An 18,996-nucleotide genomic window follows, 5' to 3' on the forward strand; every position below is an offset into this window, starting at 1 on the left:
AACACTGATATGCCCATGCTTAGAGAAGTTCCATCTGCTTTGGCTGATAAGGGCAAGCTGTGAGGTCGGCCATTAGACAGGGAATAATTGGGACAGAATTAATATAGGCCTACTGTGAATTATACTGATTCGGAGAGTTTTGTTAGAAGGAGGGAGGAAGATTATGAGCAATGCCTAAGCTGGGATAATGAGGCAGAGATATTAAGAACGCCACAGCAATGGTTCTCACACATTTTCATGTCACAGACCCCTGTGTGTATTCGGCTGCGGACCCCTATTTGAAAATATTTTGTGTCTGAGTCAGTGACATGCCTATGTATGGGCGTATCAGGTTTGTTTATGGTTATGTCTCTGAGTCATAGTGACATGCCTATGGGCGTATCGGGTTTGTTTATGGTTTGTCTGTCTGAGTCATAGTGACAGGCCTATGGGCGTATCGGATTTGTTTATGGTTATTATGTCTGAGTCAGAGTGACGTGGCCGTGGCCCTGCCTTTATATGGGCGAATCGGGTTTTGTTTATGGTTATGTCTGAGTGGTCCGTCCGATTGGCCGGACGGCACGCCTGCCCACCCTCCCGTTAGCCAATTTTTAACCCTTTAAGACCTGAGGTGATTCTTAAAAATGTTTTCTAAATCCTAACAGTTTTTTGAAAAAAATCTGAAAAATATTTTTTCAAGATTTTTCAAAAATAGCAGATCTACAAGCTCATAGCGCGGCACTCGGTGCCGCGCTATGAGCTTGTATATCTGCTATTTTTGAATAGCCAAAGAAATCTAAAGTGACACAGATGCGTTTCAGGTCTCAATGGGTTAAAATAGCGGATCTACAAGCTCACAGTGCGTCGCAGCGCTTTGTGAGCTTGTAGATCGACCATGTTCGAATAGCTATAGTATAAAATAGGGTTAAAGTGGTTAAACAGATTTGAATTGTCATGCTGTTTTAACAAATTTAGCTGGGGACCCCCTGGTAACCCCTTCAAGGACCAGTGGAGGTCCCCGGACCCCACTTTGAGAACCACTGCGGTGCAAAAATGACACACAAAGGTGCGTCTTAAACTTAAGCAGTACATTCTTTATAACCTGGTCACCTGCAGTGGTGGAAAAAGTACTCAAATTCTTTACTTAAGTAAAAGTACCAATACTGCAATATAAAAATACTCTGTTACAAGTAAAAGTCCAGAATAAAAAATGTACTTGAGTAAAAGTACAAAAGTATTGGCATCAAAATGTACTTAAAGTACCAAAAGTAAAATTACTAAATATTTGAAAATAGCAGATCTACAAGCCCACAACGCGTCGCGATGCGACGCGTTGTGAGCTTGTAGATCGGCTATTTTCAAATAGCCGCTATGTATAAAATAGGGCTAAAGTGGTTAATGTATGTTTTATAATATCATAGTTTATATCTGAAAAGTAACTAGTAACTAAAGTTTTCAAGTAAATGTAGTGGAGTAAAAGTACAATATTTGCCTCTGAGATGTAGTGGAGTAGAAGTAAAAGTATTGGAAATTGGAAATACTCAAGTAAAGTACAAATACCTCAAAATTGTACTTAAGTACAGTACTTAAGTAAATGTACTTAATTACTTTCCACCACTGGTCACCTGGAACTGTGACATGAACACCTTGATCTATGATACATTGTCCAACTCCTAATTTCCGATATCAACCGATACCGATATATGGGGTCTTTTTCACCGTAAGTCAACTAATTGTCAGGTCACAACATCAGATATCTATTAAAATAAAATAGCTATAATATCAATATAATATCTAATGAATCTAATACAGTGATGTTGTTAGGTTTTCAATAAAGTGAGTCCCGGGTCATTTGAATGAGTTCCACTAATCTTAGATTAGATGTTGGCCTATTTGACAGTGCAGAAGCATAATTGCCTTCCATGCCTATAACATTAACGAGCGTCAACGAGCATCAGCTGGACACAGACGCCTGCCCTCTGCAGTGCTCTAATTTGAAAGTGACTGCAGTCTGTCTCATTTCCCTGCAAAAGCCCTTGAATATGATGGAATATGATTAAGGATTACTGTGATTATGTTAAGCTCACATTTCATATCACACACACCATACAGTAAGAACTCTATTAAAAAGTTGTTTTTTCCCCCCCCAAAAAAACGATACCGATCTTTTCCAATATTACATTTTTATGCCAATAACGCCCGATAATATCGGGAGGCCGATAATATCGAACATCCCTACACTGAACCCCTAACTGCTCCCAATCAGCAGGTTGGTACCTTGCATGGTTGCCTCCACCATCGGTGTGTGTGTGAATGTGTGTGTGAATGGGTGGAAAAGTACAGTAATGAGAATAGTAGAGCGCGTCGTATAAAAGGTGCTATATATATATAAAGGAAGCGAGGGAGGATGTTATTAGTGTAATTGTGTAACACGCAAAAACTGTAAATGGCGGTGTCCCCTTCTCTGCTCTGGTTAGTGGAGGGAAATATCTCGGGGTCAAATGATTAGTGATTTATTTCCCTATTCACTCAAGCCCAGTCCCAGATGTACGGCAGTAACGGGCACCTACTCCACTTCCACTGCCTTAGTATACCGCTGTCTGGGCTGGCCCGCATGACCAAGGAGCTGTTGGTTGCTCAAAGGACACTGCTGACGGCGAGGCGATTACAGGAGAGAGAGAGAGAGAGAGAGAGAGAGAGAGTGCGATCCCCCTCATATCCAATTATCTGAGTGCTTTAACAGACGATATTGCATGTCAGCTGGGGGGGAGGGAACGGAAGGCCTGGAGTGAGGGGCCCCCTCTTGCCCCCTTCCAACAGCCTTCTGAAACGTCTCTCACTTTACTCTTAACCCATTGAGACCTGAAGCCGATTCTACATGTCTCCTAAATCCCAACAGTTTTCTGAAAAACGTATGTTTCTATATCAGTGGTGCTCAATATTTTTCATGTCAAGGACCCCCAATATGATATGTATTTGGCTGTGGACCCCCATCAAAATATGTTGTTCCAGGGACCCCCCAGAAGCAAAGATTTGAGTTAAAAATGTTCGCTTTAAAAATATATGTATTCAAAGATTTGCACACATTTTCACGATTTTTCATAAATAGCAGATCTACAAGCTCATATCGCGGCACTCGGTGCCGCGATATGAGCTTGTATATCTGCTATTTTTGAATAGCCCAAAGTGTAAAATAATGCTTTTTAGCTCAAATCTAAAAATGATACAGTTCCAGGTCTTAATGGGTTAAGATGTACGTAGAGATGCTCGACTTTCTACATCTGGCTAATGTTCTGTCACCTCCTTGGCACAATATGTATTATGACACCGCTCTAAGAGGCCTCCGCTCACTCGGAACTTGTTTCAGATGGAAGTGTACCCAGGATATCTTTCATTGGAACTTTCTCTGTTTATTACAGCAATAAATTGCCGTATCCGTCTATCCCTGCAGACATTATTTTGGGGACGCTTTTAACCTTGCATTACCTTGTGTCTCGACGTATCGAGATCCCATGCAGATACCGATTTATCCGCGTTGTATTGACACGCGGCATTAAACATTTATCTCTAAGATCCACATAAATCTTGTTACTCTCAGAGAAATTGCAAAATGTATTCTTCTCATTTTGTTTTTTCGGCAAGATGTTAAAACAATAATACAATTTGCAGTATACCCAATGGATTGTTTATTTCAAGACTTTGGCAGCGGAACAGTGGCTTCTCCATTCATTCCATTCGAAAAGGCGTTAGCAAGTAACCACACATGGGTACCTTGCATTGTTCCCTTAATGTGAGTTGTGTTGCACAAGGATAAATACAACAAAACATGATTGACAATGGAGTTGAAAACACGTCAACACAAATGACTTTGAAAGTATTTTAACCACTTTAGACCCTATATACTTCATTGATCAGAGTCTATACTGCACTGGGCCCCCTCATTTTTTCCCTCTACATCAAATCTCTATGCCGAAAAATAACCAGTGGTGGAATGTAACTAAGTACATGTACTCAAGCACCTGTACTTAAGTACAATTTTGAGGTATTTGTACTTTAGTTGAGTATTTCCAATTTCCAATACTTTTACTTCTACTCCACTACATCTCAGAGGCAAATATTGTACTTTTACTACTCTCCACTACAATTATTTGACAACTTTAGTTACTAGTTACTTTGTAGATTTTTATTTGATTATTTTTACGAAACATGCATTAACCACTTCAGCCCTATATATTTCGGCCATTTCAAAATAGCCGATCTACAAGCTCACAATGCGTCGCATAGATCGGCTATTTTCAAAAGATTTGTATACATATGAAAACTTGAAATGGGACATTTTGCATAATGAGTACTTTTACTTTTGGTACTTTAAGTACATTTTGATGCCAATACTTTTTGAATTCCGGACTTATACTTGTAACAGAGTATTTCTACATTGCAGTATAATACTTCTACTTAAGTAAAGAAATGTTGCACTTTTTCCACCACTGAAAATAACCGATCTACAAGGTCAAAACGCGCTTGCAACGCAATGTGTTTTGATCTTGTACATTGGCTATCTTTGCCAAAATAATTGTCCCCAGAATAGGGATGCTAGGGGTTTAAGTTGTTAATTTCCATTGGTATTGTGTTGGATTAGAAATGGAGCAGCATTCACGCAACATACATGTCTACTGAGCGCCATCTGATGCGTTTCATGGTGACAGGATTTACAAAGCTTTGCGGACGCAGTAGTTTTTTATACTGCAGCATAAGCTCAAAGTCAGATAGTACGTGTCTTAAGATAACCGTTAATACACAGTGTAAAGGGAGCGTTTGGATCGAGCAAAATTCTGCTGAGGCAGTGGAGACTCTGGGATACTTTTGTGTTATTTGTTTCTCCATCTGTGGTTTTAACCCATTAAGACCAGGAACGCATCTGTGTCATTTTCAAGATTTATTTTGGGCTATTCAAAAAATAGCAGATCTACAAGCTCGTAGCGCGTCACCGAGTGCCGCGCTACGAGCTTGTAGATCTGCTTTTTTTTTTTTTATTGAAAATGTGTGCAAATCTTTGAATATATATATTTTTTTTAAAGCGAAGATTTTTAACTCATATCTTTGCTTCTGGGGGATTCTACAAATGTCTTCTAAATCCTAATAATAATAATAAAAAAAAACTTATGTTGCTATAATATCAGTGGTTCTCAAACTTTCTCATGTCAAGGACCCCCAAAATGATATGTATTTGGCCGTGGACCTTCATCTCAAAATATGTTGTATATAAATTAATATAATATAATATAATATAATAAAATATATAAATTAATATTCAAAGATTTGCACACATTTTCACGATTAAAAAAAAGAAATTGCAGATCTACAAGCTCGTAGCGCGGCACTCGGTGCCGCGCTACGAGCTTGTATATCTGCTATTTTTGAATAGCCAAAGTATAAAATAATAGTTAAAGTGGTTACGCAGATGCGTTCCCGGTTTGAACGGGTTAAAGGTGTATTAGTGCTGCATCAGGAGATTAGTGTTGTGGGGCTTCACTGCAAGCAACGTATCTGACTTAGTATTCTCCTATTGTGCAACCCCCACTTATTCATCTCTGGAAACTCAAGTCTGGAAGTGCTTGCACTTTTAGTTGGTTTCCCTTTCTTATCGTCCACGTTCATAAGGCCAGCGTCTTTCTCATTAGAAAACGCACTCGTATCGGTCCGGAGGTCGGCTTGCTTTACGATAAACTATGAGCTGATATGCTGGCAGTTGGTAGCTTTCTAGGGATGCACGATATTGACATTTTGGCCGATTACGGATTAACCCATTAAGAGCGGGAAAGCATCTGTGTCATTTTTAGGTTTCTTTGGCTGTTCAAAAACAGCAGATATACAAGCTCATAGCGCGGCACCGAGTGCCGCGCTATGAGCTTGTAGATCTGCTATTTTTGAAAAAAAGTGAAACATTTGTGCAAACCTTTGAATATATATAATTTTTAAGCAAACTTTCATTACTCAAATCTTTGCTTTTGGGGGTCCCTGGAACAACATATTTTGAGATGGGGGTCCGCAACCAAATCCATATAATTTCGGGGTTCAAAAAGTTTGAGAACCACTGATATAGAAACATAGGTTTTTCAGAAAACGTAGAATCGGTCTCAGGTCTTAATGGAACTCGAACTGATTTGACCGATATTGCAATAGAAGTTTCCAGTAGGGTTTACCTCACACCTGCTATACAGTATCTGCGATTCTGGGTGCAGATTCAGACTTATAAAACATTTTACATTCTTATTATCTGACTTATTGGGCTTACTGATACACATATTAGCTTTTTTCGAATAGCACAAGTATCAAATAGGGCTTAATCTTTGTGGTGATTTCTGTGATATCATTGCTGTCGGGCAGAAATCTCTCCATATTTCAACTTTTTGCTTATACTTAATGCTTAATATTTCGCCGTATGACAGTGTCACACACAAGTAGCAAAAATAACCGATCTACAAGCTCACAACATTTGACATCGCAATGCATTGTGAGCTTGTAGACCTGCTATTTTAGATATTTTTGAAGAATCTTCACATGTGCCTTCGTGTGCGCCCAAAATAGGGACACCAAGTTTAAAGTGGCTTAGTGTGTCTGTGGGTTGTATACATATTTAACCAATGAAAGTGTTAAGAAGAGCTTGTGACTAAATAATAGCTACTGTGGATCCATTTGGAACACGTTTTGTTGTTCTCTCCTTCATTTTCTGAATAGTAACAGTTTTGGACATACAAGGTTTCAGCCTGACATCGACCATATCATAGTCGGTCATGCATTTTGATAATAGAAGAAGACGCTCTGCCTAACAAGGCTGGTTTTTGCTTTGGTTTGTACGCTATCGAGAGGAATATGTTCACAGGCAATGGCCATTGCATATCGTATGGAAACCTCGGGTGGAACTTTTATTTTTCAGGAAATGGAACGAAAATGGTCAGAAATAGTGAAATTATCTTATATTACGTTATAAGACAAAAGAAAATGTGTGACGGCATTGTTTAACTCAAGTTTAATGTTGGTATGCTGGGTCCAAGGCACTCGGTCAGTTGCCTGGACAGTAAAGAAAGACCTTTTTTTTATATTATTGTTCTGTTCATGCTTATACAGTATTTGTGGGAAATTGACTGTATGTGGTAATGGGATGTTTCTACTGTAACTTTAATCCCTACTGCATCGGAAGTGGTCGCATCTTAGATAGTTTTAGATCTTACATAATAACCTTAGATTGTCCAATCTAAGTTATATCGTACGAATGATGAACCTAAATTAGATAGGCTACACTGTATTTCTGTTTTAGCTCTCTCTGTTTCTTTTTATTTGGCTGACAGGCTGTTGTATAAAAGGTAAAACTATCTTGGATTCTGATCTCTGGCATTCAGAATGTCAGCGACTGCCACGAGTTACAGTAAGTGTACTGAGTGGGAGTTTGTTCTCTTGCAAAAAGTCAGGAAAAACAGCGTTCAAAACAAAATCCACCTGCCGATTGCGTGTGTGTTTTTAGGCACGGATAGCTGTCAAGACAGGGTCGAGAACTTTGCCCCCCGGCACCCCCCAGGGATCAAGCATGGCACACTGTGTTTTGAAATGAGAGCATACTTGTTTTTGAACCCTGTGAACGTTGCCGTTGGAGTCCAGGAGCCTGCCATAGCACAGCGCATATTTATAGCATCCGGCAAAATACCTCCGCTGGATTATATCCATTCAAACTTATCATGATCTTTCAGTTACTACTCAGCCCCTTGGAGATCTCCTTTAACACATTAAGGTCTGAGACCGATTCTACAAAATGTCTTCTAAATCCTAATCCCATTTCAAGGACCCCCAAAATGATATGTATTTGGCCGTAGACCCCTATTTCAAAATAGTGTGTTCCAGGGACCCCCAGAAGCAAAGATTTGAGCTACAAATGTTCGCTTTAAGAAATATATATTAAAATATTTCCACACATTTTCACGATTTTTCAAAAATAGCAGATCTACAAGCTCGTAGCGCGGCACTCGGTGCCGCGCTACGAGCTTGTATATCTGCTATTTTTGAATAGCCTAAATAAACCTTAAAATGACACAGATGCGTTCCCGGTCTTAATGGGTTAAAAAAAACAAAAAACATCTTACATTTTATTTCTTGGCACTTATTATTTATGAGGTTTGCGTTACACATTTATTGCCTGATGTTATATGCATAGACAGCTCGGAAATGTTTCACGTTGAATCTTTTACATGAATCAGTTTAACAAATAGCGTTGCCACTCTTCCTATTGGATTGCGGCTGAAATAGCCATTTAGCCCCCTTGGGGGCTACGTACGAATAGCCTTCCCAACCGGTTCTCTGCTTTTCATAAAAGCATTTGATTTTTCAGGAGCTTTAACTTGGCGTATTTATCATCGTAGGTTGTGTACCTTTTCCTGCCGGTTTCAAATAATTCAAGACACATACAATCTGGGAGGATATCAAGCTCGGAGAGAACAGGGGGATGATCTATTGGGAACAAAACTCATTTCCGAACTGTCTGAGGGCTCTCTCTCTCTCTCTCTCTCTCTCTCTCCCCCCCCCCCCCCCTCCCTCTTTCTCCTTCCCCCAGGCAGTGTGTGCTGGCTTCTCAGTGACCTTATCATTATTATTTTTTTACACTGAACTTGATTTATTATGTTTATGGCGGTTTCACTTTTTGGCTGCAAATGCTTTAATGTAAAATATCATCAGGATCTTAAGTTCCAGCCAATTAACCCATTAAGACCGGGAACGCATCTGTGTCATCTTCATATTTCTTTGGCTATTAAAAAAAGTAGCAGATATGCATGTTCACAGCGCGGCACTGAGCTTGTAGATCTGCAATTTTTTGAAAAATCGTCATTTTTTTTGCAAATCTTTGAATATATATTTATATATTTTTAAAGCTACAGTAAATTTTTTTACTCAAATTGAACCACTGATATAGACACATAATATTTTTCCAAAAAAACTGTTAGGATTTAGAAGACATTTGTAGAATCCCCAGAAGCAAAGATTTGAGTTAAAAATGTTCGCTTCACCAAAAAATATATATATTCAAAGATTAGCACAAATTATGCACCGAGCGCTATGAGCTTGTATATCTGCCATTTTTGAATAGCCAAAGTATAAAATCTAAAACGACAGATGCTTTTCCCCCGGGTCTTAATGGGTTAAGCGCCTTTTTTAAAAGTAAAAAGTAAAACATTTCTTACAAAATAGTATGAAAGAACGGGGTTGAGAGGTTGCAATGAGACTGAGAGTCTGTTGCACTCTATGAATTTGACGTATGCTAATTCTTGAGCTATATACGGTCGACTTCATTGATTTTGCACCCATTACTGTTACGACGCTGAAGAGGTCGGTATGAAATTAATGACGTTCGATGGAATCACCTTTGTCATTAAATCAAAAGGTTTATTTATGTGTGTGTGTCTTTTGTGCGGGCATAATGAAATACTTTTATCGATTCATTGAAGGTTGATTGGCTTGTGTTTATTGTTCAGACACTAAAAGCTATACCCACGGCTCAAACAAAGCTTGTGGTTGATGTTGCCATGGGGATATATATAAAAGCTCACTCTTGACTCTTAACCCTTTAAGACCGGGAACGCATCGATGTCATTTTTAGATTTCTTTGGGCTATTCAAAAATATCAGATATACAAGCTCATAGCGCGGCACCGAGTGCCGCGCTATGAGCTTGTAGATCTGCTATTTTTTTGAAAAAACGACAAAAGTTGGGCAAATCTTTGAATATATATATTTTTTTTAAAGCGAACATTTGTAACTCAAATCTTTGCTTCTGGGGGGTCCCTGGAACAAATTTTTTTTTACAAATGTTAGCTTTAAAAATATATATATCTTAAAAGATTTGCACAAATTTTCACAATTTTTCAAAACATGAAATAGCAGATCTCATAGCTCATAGCGCGGCACTCGGTGCAGCGCTATGAGCTTGTAGATCTGCTATTTTTTTGAATAGCCCAAAGAAACCTAAAAAATGACCCGGTCTAAACGGGTTAAGGTAAAACTTGAATTTATTCAGTGCACTAGGACATATTGAATTCACTATTTAAATGAGATTAAAATTTAAATTGAATCATTTTCTGACACTGCGGTTTGATCTTCTTTTTTTTCTTCCTAGATTGGTTTTTCCAAACGGAATCTCAAACGAATACTCCCTGGTGGCCACCTTCCGGATGAGGAGAACAACGAAAAAGGACAGATGGTTCCTTTGGCAGATATTTGACCACTCAGGAGGTACTCAGGTGGGCTTACAGAACACTTTAACCACTTAAGCCCCTATATACGTTGTTGTACAATGAATAGCAAAACAAAAAAAAGCAGATCTACAAGATCACAACGTGTCGCGATGTGACCTTGTAAATTGGCTATTTCCGCTATATTTGAAAATGTGGAAATTGTTGAAAAAATTATGTTAACTCCTTTTTTTTAACCCCCTACAATGACATGCCCAAAATAGGGCCGCCAGGGTGAAAGTGGTTAAAATCGAAGAACACGTATAAAATAAACGTTATTAACCCATTAAGACCTGAAGCCGATTCTACAAATGTCTTCTAAATCTCAACAGTTTTCTGAAAAACGTATGTTTCTATATCAGTGGTGCTCAAACTTTTTCATGTCAAGGAACCCCAAAATGATATGTATTTGGCCGCGGACCCCCATCTCAAAATATGTTGTTCCAGGGGACCCCCCAGAAGCAAATATTTGAGTTAAAAATGTTCGCTTTAAAAATATCTATATTCAAAGATTTGCACACATTTTCATGATTTTTCAAAAATAGCAGATCTACAAGCTCGTAGCGCGGCACTCGGTGCCGCGCTATGAGCTTGTATATCTGCTATTTTTGAATAGCCAAAGTGTAAAATAACTATTTTTAGCTCAAATCAAAAAATGACACAGATGCGTCCCAGGTCTTAAAGAGGGTTAAGTCTGTGTTGCTGGTGGAAAAAAAAGCCCTTTTTGTTTGAATCCTTTCCTCACCTCCTCCTTATTAGGCGTCCGTCGTCGTAGACGGTGCCAAGAAGACGGTGGAGTTCTCCGCCCACGGCCTCTCGAAGAACAGCCTCCACTTCACGTTCAAGAGCCGCGACCTCCACGTCCTGTTCGACCGCCAGTGGCACAAGTTCGGCCTCTCCGTCCAGAGCAGCATGGTCTCCATCTACGTGGACTGCAAGCTGGTGGAGCGCAGGCTGACGGAGGAGAAGGACAGCATCGACCCCTCCGGACGGACCCTCATCACCACCCGGGTGGAGGATGGGCGGCCTGTGGACGTAAGTGGGGCTTAACCACATTAGGGCTGTCAACTTTCCTCAGAAATGATATTCGAATATTGGTCTTAAAAATGTGCAGATATTCGAATATATTCGAATATTATTATTATAAAAAAATATATTACATTTTTTTATTTTTTTTTATTTAATTTTTATTTAATTTTTTTTGTGTCAGAAACAGTACCAAAAAACAATGTATCGAGTGCCCGGATCCAATAAAACATATATTTTGTTTGTTTGTTTTTATAACTTCATACATTGTTTTTTGTATTGTCCCTGTCAAAAAACAAACAAAAACGTTTTCATCTTTTTAAATTTGAATATTAATTTTCATATTCGAATATACATATTTTCCCAATATTCAAATAATATTCGAATATCGAATATTCGTTTGACAGCCCTATTGACCACATGCACCCCTAGCGTCCCTATTCTGAGGAGATTTTTGATGACATTTGATTTATTTTAAATACATTTTTTTAAAGTAGGATGGCTCACATTTGCTACACTGGCTCTGGTGAATTCTTTCTGTACTTTTCGCTGAGAACACTCAGCAAAAATAGCCAATCCAAAAGCTCTCGTTGTGAGCTTATATATTAGAGATCAAGGTGTAGAGGGAAATACAAGCAGACCTGGTATGAAGCCCCGAGGAACTCCAGTCAGCTAAGTATAGGTTGTAGGGTTTTAGTGGTTTTAAAGGGATAGTTCACCCCCAAAATGACTCCAGTGGCTCCAGTGTGGTTCTCAGACTTCATGTGGCCAGCCTGTGACGTCAGACATCTGTGACGTATGGACTCTGTGTCTGGGCAAGGTTTCAGCCCAAGCCGAGTCCCCATTGACTGCCATTATAACATTTAAGGTTAATATTTCAAAATGTGAAAAGAAAAGTGGAGGTATACTTCTGTGGCCTACTGGCAGTGTGCACAAGACATTTGAAGATTAGCTCCAGACACACACACATACTGTACAGACGCACGCACGCACGCTCAAGCCAACCCTCTTATAGATGGCTGAGCAAGGCTATAACGATAACGTATTTTCAGCTGAAGAAAGTTTCAATGCTCTTTTTCAGTTTAAAATGTGTTATTTATTTTGTCGAGCAAGGCACCGCACGACATTTGTTGCCGAATCATAAACGAGGCTTTACTTTGTGAAAACAGCATCTTTATGGTTTTGAAATGAAAGCATTCGGCTTCAGTGGGACTGGAGCACAATCATTTCATGGTAAAGTCTTGAGGTGCTTTCCATGACGGAAATACTTCTGTTGTGTTTCATGCTGAATCTCCAGTTGTTACCAATGGCCTCAAATAAACTGTCAGAAACAAAGAACAGCAAGGGATTTTATACAGTATAAGCTTGTAGGTGAGTTTGATGAGATGAGAGGGAATTACAGTTTGATACAGATGCCCTGTTGGTTTAAAGACGTGGTGCCATGGTTTTGCACTTTTTTTGTCTTTCATGTGTCTATGAGGTTGATAGAACTTCATTAAGCCCCCTGGTGGTGTTTTTATGGTGTTTTATGTCTTCTCTGACTATTTTGAGTTTCTTCCTGGAGGCTGAAACCTTGAGGGTCAAACGTGCCAATAGAAAAACAGCACTTTAATGACACAGTAAAATTATACCCTCCCCCTCATTATCATAACACAACAGGTGTGGGCATGAGGAGGAGGAGGGACTAGGACAGGTGGGTGGTGCTAAGGTGGTGGAGGAGGTGCTAAGGTGAGAACCAGGTATACTTAATGAACTTTCTATCCGTGTCCACATAAAAACATAATTTTAACACTTTCTGTACACTTTTGAAAAAAAAATCTTCCTCCTAGTATAACCATAATACCTGATGATTATGTTTTAGGGGGGGGAAAAAACACTGAAAATCACGGCACCCCGTCTTTAACAATGGTTCTTCTTTGCAGATCGAACTTACACAGATTCTGATCTACTGTGACCCTTATATGGCTGAAATGGAAAACTGCGTTGAACTCCTGGAACCTAAGGTAAAACATGATGTGACACTGTCATTTAGACATGTATTTTTAGATGTTAGGTCATTATTAAATAAGTAACAGGTAAAAGGTGCCCACAGCCTTCTAATCAAGGAAAATACTTTTTTTTCTGGGGTGGCAGCTGAATGGGTAGAGACTAGGCAGTCTGGTAATCAGAAGGTTGCTGGTTCACCCCTGGCCCAGTTGAAGTGTCCCTGAGCAAGACAAACCCCTCACTGCTCCCTGGGTGTCTTATTAATGGCACCCACTGCTCCTAATAATTAGGATGGGTTAAATGCATTGGACAAATTTCACTTATGTGCGAATGCACAGTAACAAATACCACAAAACAACCAAAGGGGACTAAATTATTTAGGGGGAGTTTGCATGACGTTGTATCTTTACATTCAGTTCTAAGGTACAAACATAGATCGAGAAAAGCATCTTGCTCCCACAAATCAATAAGGGCTATAATGTTACAGTCACTTCAATAGGAGATGTCACCTTTGACCTCTGATTGTTGTACATTATGCCCCCATAAGCATAGTGTCATGGCAGTGTTGAATTACTCCAAGGGTATCATCATAACCTTGAGTTGTCATCAAAATGGTGGACGACGGCCCCAGGAGCTGCACTGCAACCAGTGTATTTCACTTTGGTCTGCCTCTGGTCTGACCTATCATGAATACATACACTAGTGCTCAATGTATGTCAGTGATTTGATTCTCAACCTTTTTCATTTCAAGGACCCCCCAGTTTGTTATGCATTAGGCCAGTGGTTCCCAGACGTTCTAGCTCGAGACCCAAAAGAGAAATTTGATGTCTCCCCCGGGACCCAAACTAGTGAAAATAGCAGATCTACAAGCTTGCAACACGTCGTATCACGACGTGTTGTAAGCTTGTAATTAGGCTATTATTATGTTTTTTGTGTACGTATTTTTTTATGGAATTTCTTTAATATTATATTTATGTATGAATTGGAATTATTAAGCAAATATATATGAAAAATTCAGATTTTTTAATGTATTTATTTTGAAAACATTTCTATTTATTTTTATTTTTTTATTTTTCTTCCATTTTTATGTAGGAAATGAAAACTTGCGACCCATAAAAATGGGTCCACGACCCACTGTTTGGGAAACACTGCATTAGGTCCATGGATGCCCATTTGATACCATTTATTTATTTCTTATCTCGGGGACACCAATCTATTACCCATTAATAATACACTGTAAAACCCTCAGCGGTTATATGGGGTCCATTTCGGTTCCATTCGTTCACTCTCAGAGCTCTCATAACAGGACCCGTAAGGGTCCATTATTCCGACCCCCTGGTGGCGGTCGCCGGGGGAAAACTGACGTTGACAACGGGTGTGATGTACGACATACCCCCAAGAACATAACTGGCTTCATCTTTTGCCATTTAGCACAAAGAGTGAAGTGTCTTGAGTGATGAAGTCTCTCCGTATTGATCCAGGGCGAACCCAAGACGCCGTTAGATGGGTCTCCCTCCCCTCCCCCGGTGGTTGATGGGACCCCCCCTCCCCCCCGAGGTGTCGGCCGGCTTCCACAGATGCTGTCCATGCCGACCTCGCAGTCCGCTGATGGATGTCCGACGTGTTCGGCTGCTGAAGAGGTAAAAAAATCCCCATCCAATAAAGTATACCCAAATGGATGGAAATGTATTGTGTGTGCACTCTAATTGAACCATTGTAGCTCGGATATATATACGCCGAAACTGATCCCGCGCAGGCACTAAACGGCCAGTTTAACCCATTAAGACCGGGAACGCATAGCCTACCGTGTCATTTTAAGATTTCTTTGGGCTATTCAAAAATAGCAGATCTACGAGCTCGTAGAGATCTGTTTTTGAAAAAACGTGAACATTTTGTGAATACAAATATGTTTTAAAGCGAACATTTTTATATTATATATTATATATATAGTAATAAATATATATATATTAAATAATAATATATATATTTATAATATATACAATATTTATATTTTTTAAAGCATTCTTTTACTCAAATCTTTGCTTCTGGGGATTCTACAAATGTAGAAAAAAAACAGTTTTTTTGAAAAGACTGATGTTGCTATAATATCAGTGGTTCTCAAACCTTTTCATGTCAAGGACCCCCAACAATGATATGTATATGGCCACCAAAATATTTTGTTCCAGGGACCCCCCAGAAGCAAATATTGGAGTACAAAATGTTCGCCTAAAATATATATATATATATATATTAAAAGATTTGCACAAATGTTCACGATTTTTCAAAAAAATTACAGATCTACAAGCTTCTTTCCCGGTCTTAATGGGTTAAAGCACATTTATGCCAATAATTACTTCCCTTGGAAGCCAACCAAAGGCCGTATATGCATAATCTATGGGCAGGGACGTGCAGAAGGATTTGGAGAGGCAGAGGCTGGAATTTCTCAAGGGCACCTATTGGACTTTACGAACAATTACCATACTTGTAGGCCCAAAAACCCGAAACAGTATCATAACGTGCTTAATGTCCTCAAAGTCACGCACTCAACGAGCTTTGAACTGAGCAGATTGGACCTTCTGTTCCAGAGATAATGGCCAAAACAACTTGAAAACGGCCACTTTCGCCGGTTTTCGATCGCGATTTTCGATTGAGTTTTGGTCATTTGTCGCCCGTTTTTCTTTAATAACACGGGCTAGGAAGGTCGTACGGCGACAAACTAGATACCTGAGGAAAGTTCACTTTGAGCTGCATCCAACACATCCACTGACATTTCCGTCAGCTTTACCGATAGGCCGCAAGGGGCAGTTGAAATATATTTTTGGGTAAAAAAAAAAAAAAAAAAAAATTGTCTGGAGAGGGCACTTTTTTGCCGACGGGTAAAAGGGCAGGGGCTGAAGCCCCCTTTCATGTCTATGTGTGCACGTGCATGTCTATGGGGAATGGGTCTCGTGAAATGTCTCACGCAAAACGTTGGGAAGTTGTGGAACTAGGCACTTGTGGGAAGATCTGTTTGCCCTAATGCTAGACAAAAATGTAGACTGAAAGATTAGGTTCCTACCTAGTATTTTGTTTAATTATGTTGATTTATTTTTGGCTTTTTATGCCTTTTTATTAGAGATAGGACAGTATACTGACAGGAAACGGGGAGAGAGAGAGATGGGGAGTGACACGCGGGAAAGGCCATCGGGATCGGGACTCGAACCCGCGACGCGCGGGTGCCCGGACCGCTACGGCAGCGGTCCGGGCCTATTTATCCCTTCTGACTTCCATCTAGGCCTGTCACAATTATTACATAATCGTCGAGATAATCGCAATTATTTGAGATAATTGCAATTATTTTGCATGATCGTCATAATGATCGTCATAATCATCGTTTCCATGAAAATGTTAATTATGTTCATACAAAAAATAGCAGAAATAGCAGATAGCAGAAATAGCAGATAGCAGAAATAGCAGATCTACAAGCATACAACACGTCACGTGCTTGTAGATCAGCTATTTCTGCTATTTTTTCAAACTTTTTTTTTAAGTATAAAATTATGAAATGTGTCAGTAATTCCTTTGTATATTTAAGTCATTTAATTTGTCATATCTGGCCTGTACAATTTGTGATTATGAAGCAAATAAAAGACCAAACAGAAATTAAAATTGTATTATGGTCCAATGTTTCAATGCCAAAAAAACACAACTAAATTGTTAATCGCAATTATTTGTGTGACAATTAATCGTCAACTTAAATTTGTAATCGTGACAGGCCCTACTTCCATCTATGAACGTGAAGAATGAAGGCTTTAGTCAAAACCAGATTTCTCTGGATCTCAGTCCACAACATCCCAAGGCTGTTGGGGGTTGGTTAAGCTCACATTTATAATTGGAAAATAAATTGACTTTTTATCTAAATACATTTTTAGTGAGAAAAAGAAAAGAAAGTTTTCAATTGAAAATAATCAATTCTAAATAACATCGTTGTCATGGTTCATGAAACCCGTAGTTTTTTTCCCCAATAGTACTTAATTTGTGTAATAACTAAAACTTGCTTTGTAATATTCCAAGCAGTCGTTTGAATGAATCGAGTTACTGGGCAATAGCAATCTTTCACTGATACGGTCATTCCTTCACTTGTAAAATAAAAGAACGCTGTACCCCCCCAATTCTCATGACTGTATCTTTACAACATGTTGTTGGCCATTCAAAAATAGCAGATCTACAAGCTCGTAGCGCGGCACCGAGCGCCGCGCTACGAGCTTGTAGATCTGCTATTTTTTACATTTTTAAAGCGAAATTCTGACTGAGAAGTTGTATAGCAGTGGTTCTCAAACTTTATCACCCCCAAAGTGATATGTATTTGGCCACGGACCCCCTCTGAAAATACCTTGTATCAGGGACCCCCATACAAGATTTTTGTTGGTAAAATATTAAGAATACATAGTTTTTTCAGATTTTTGGAAAATAGCAGATCTACAAGCTCACAAGATGCTTTGTGAACTTGTCTACCAGCTATTTTGAAAACATTTAGGGTTAAAGGGGTTTAAACTGATTTTGATGCTATATTAACTCATTTTGCTGGGGACCCCCTGGAACCCCCCGCAAGGACCCCTCTGGGTGCCCCCGTACTCCACTTTTAGAACCACTGCGATATACTGTAGGGTTGACAAATGTAGCTTTTGCACAATTGTGTTTTTAATTCTAACACAAAGCTTAAAGCTGCAATCCTTGAGTTTTATGTACTAGTACTACCCTGGATCAAACATCTACCGCTCATTCAAGAGAGAATCCCCCCCCTTGGCCAGGGGAGATGATGCGAGTATGAGCTTCAGGGAGTACTACTTATCAACCTGTAGGTGTCCTACCTAATGCCCAGGGTCCCACTTTCTCAATTGAAGAACAGGGAGACCCACCTCCAACCACTACAGACATGCTAGTTATGTTTTTATTAACATAGTCTATCGTACAGATTGGTTAAAATAACATTGTATTCATTAAAGCAAGTCCTGGAGTGGATCGCAGCTTTCACATCCGAACACAACACACATCAGTGGTGGAAAAAGTACTCAAATGTTTTACTTAAGTAAAAGTATCAATAACGCAATGTAGTATACTCTGTTACAAGTAAAAGTCCAGAATTCAAAATTGACTTGAGTAAAAGTACAAAAGTATTGGCATCAAAATGTACTTAGAGTACCAAAAGTAAAAGTACTAAAAGGTTTGAAAATAGCAGATCTATAAGCTCACAACGCGTTGCGATGCGACGAGTTGTGAGGTATAAAATGGGGCTAAAGTGGTTAATGTATGTTTTATAATATAATAATTCATATCTGCAAAGTAACTAGTAACTAAAGTTTTCAAATAATTGTAGTGGTGTAAAAGAACAATATTTGCCTCTGAGATGTAGTGGAGTCGAAGTAAAAGTACAGAAAATTGGAAATACTCCAGTAAAGTAAAAAAATACCACAAAATTGTACTTAAGCACAGTACTTGAGTGAATGTACATAGTTACTTTACACCACTGTAATCTGAATTAGGACGACTTTTAATTGGTCATGTTACTTGGTACAGTAGGCTAGTGAATTTGTTTTGGCAACTGGCGCAGTGACACATTGATGGCTCACAGAAGTGCTATATAACACATAGTGGCTACAGATGGCACAAGGACAACAGGAGGACCTCACACGCAGCAGCGCTATAGGGGCAGCGAAACACAAACAATGGACTGTATGCTAAGCTCGCCAACC

The 18,996-nt window shown here is 39.2% G+C and overlaps 1 protein-coding gene across 1 annotated transcript in view; it reads left to right on the top strand.

Moving 5' to 3' along the window:
- LOC308099849 (uncharacterized protein) overlaps positions 1–18,996 on the top strand; it is a 266,481-nt gene that overhangs the window by 15,166 nt on the left and 232,319 nt on the right. Inside the window, exons 5-8 of the mRNA XM_080448669.1 lie at positions 10,138–10,261; positions 11,012–11,287; positions 13,201–13,281; positions 14,746–14,904. Coding sequence (XP_080304795.1) covers positions 10,138–10,261; positions 11,012–11,287; positions 13,201–13,281; positions 14,746–14,904 — 640 coding nt within the window. The remainder of the gene's footprint in view (positions 1–10,137; positions 10,262–11,011; positions 11,288–13,200; positions 13,282–14,745; positions 14,905–18,996) is intronic.

Source organism: Gymnoscopelus braueri (assembly GCF_963280865.1).
Source record: "Gymnoscopelus braueri genome assembly, chromosome: 14".
Classification (NCBI taxonomy): Eukaryota; Metazoa; Chordata; class Actinopteri; order Myctophiformes; family Myctophidae; genus Gymnoscopelus; species Gymnoscopelus braueri.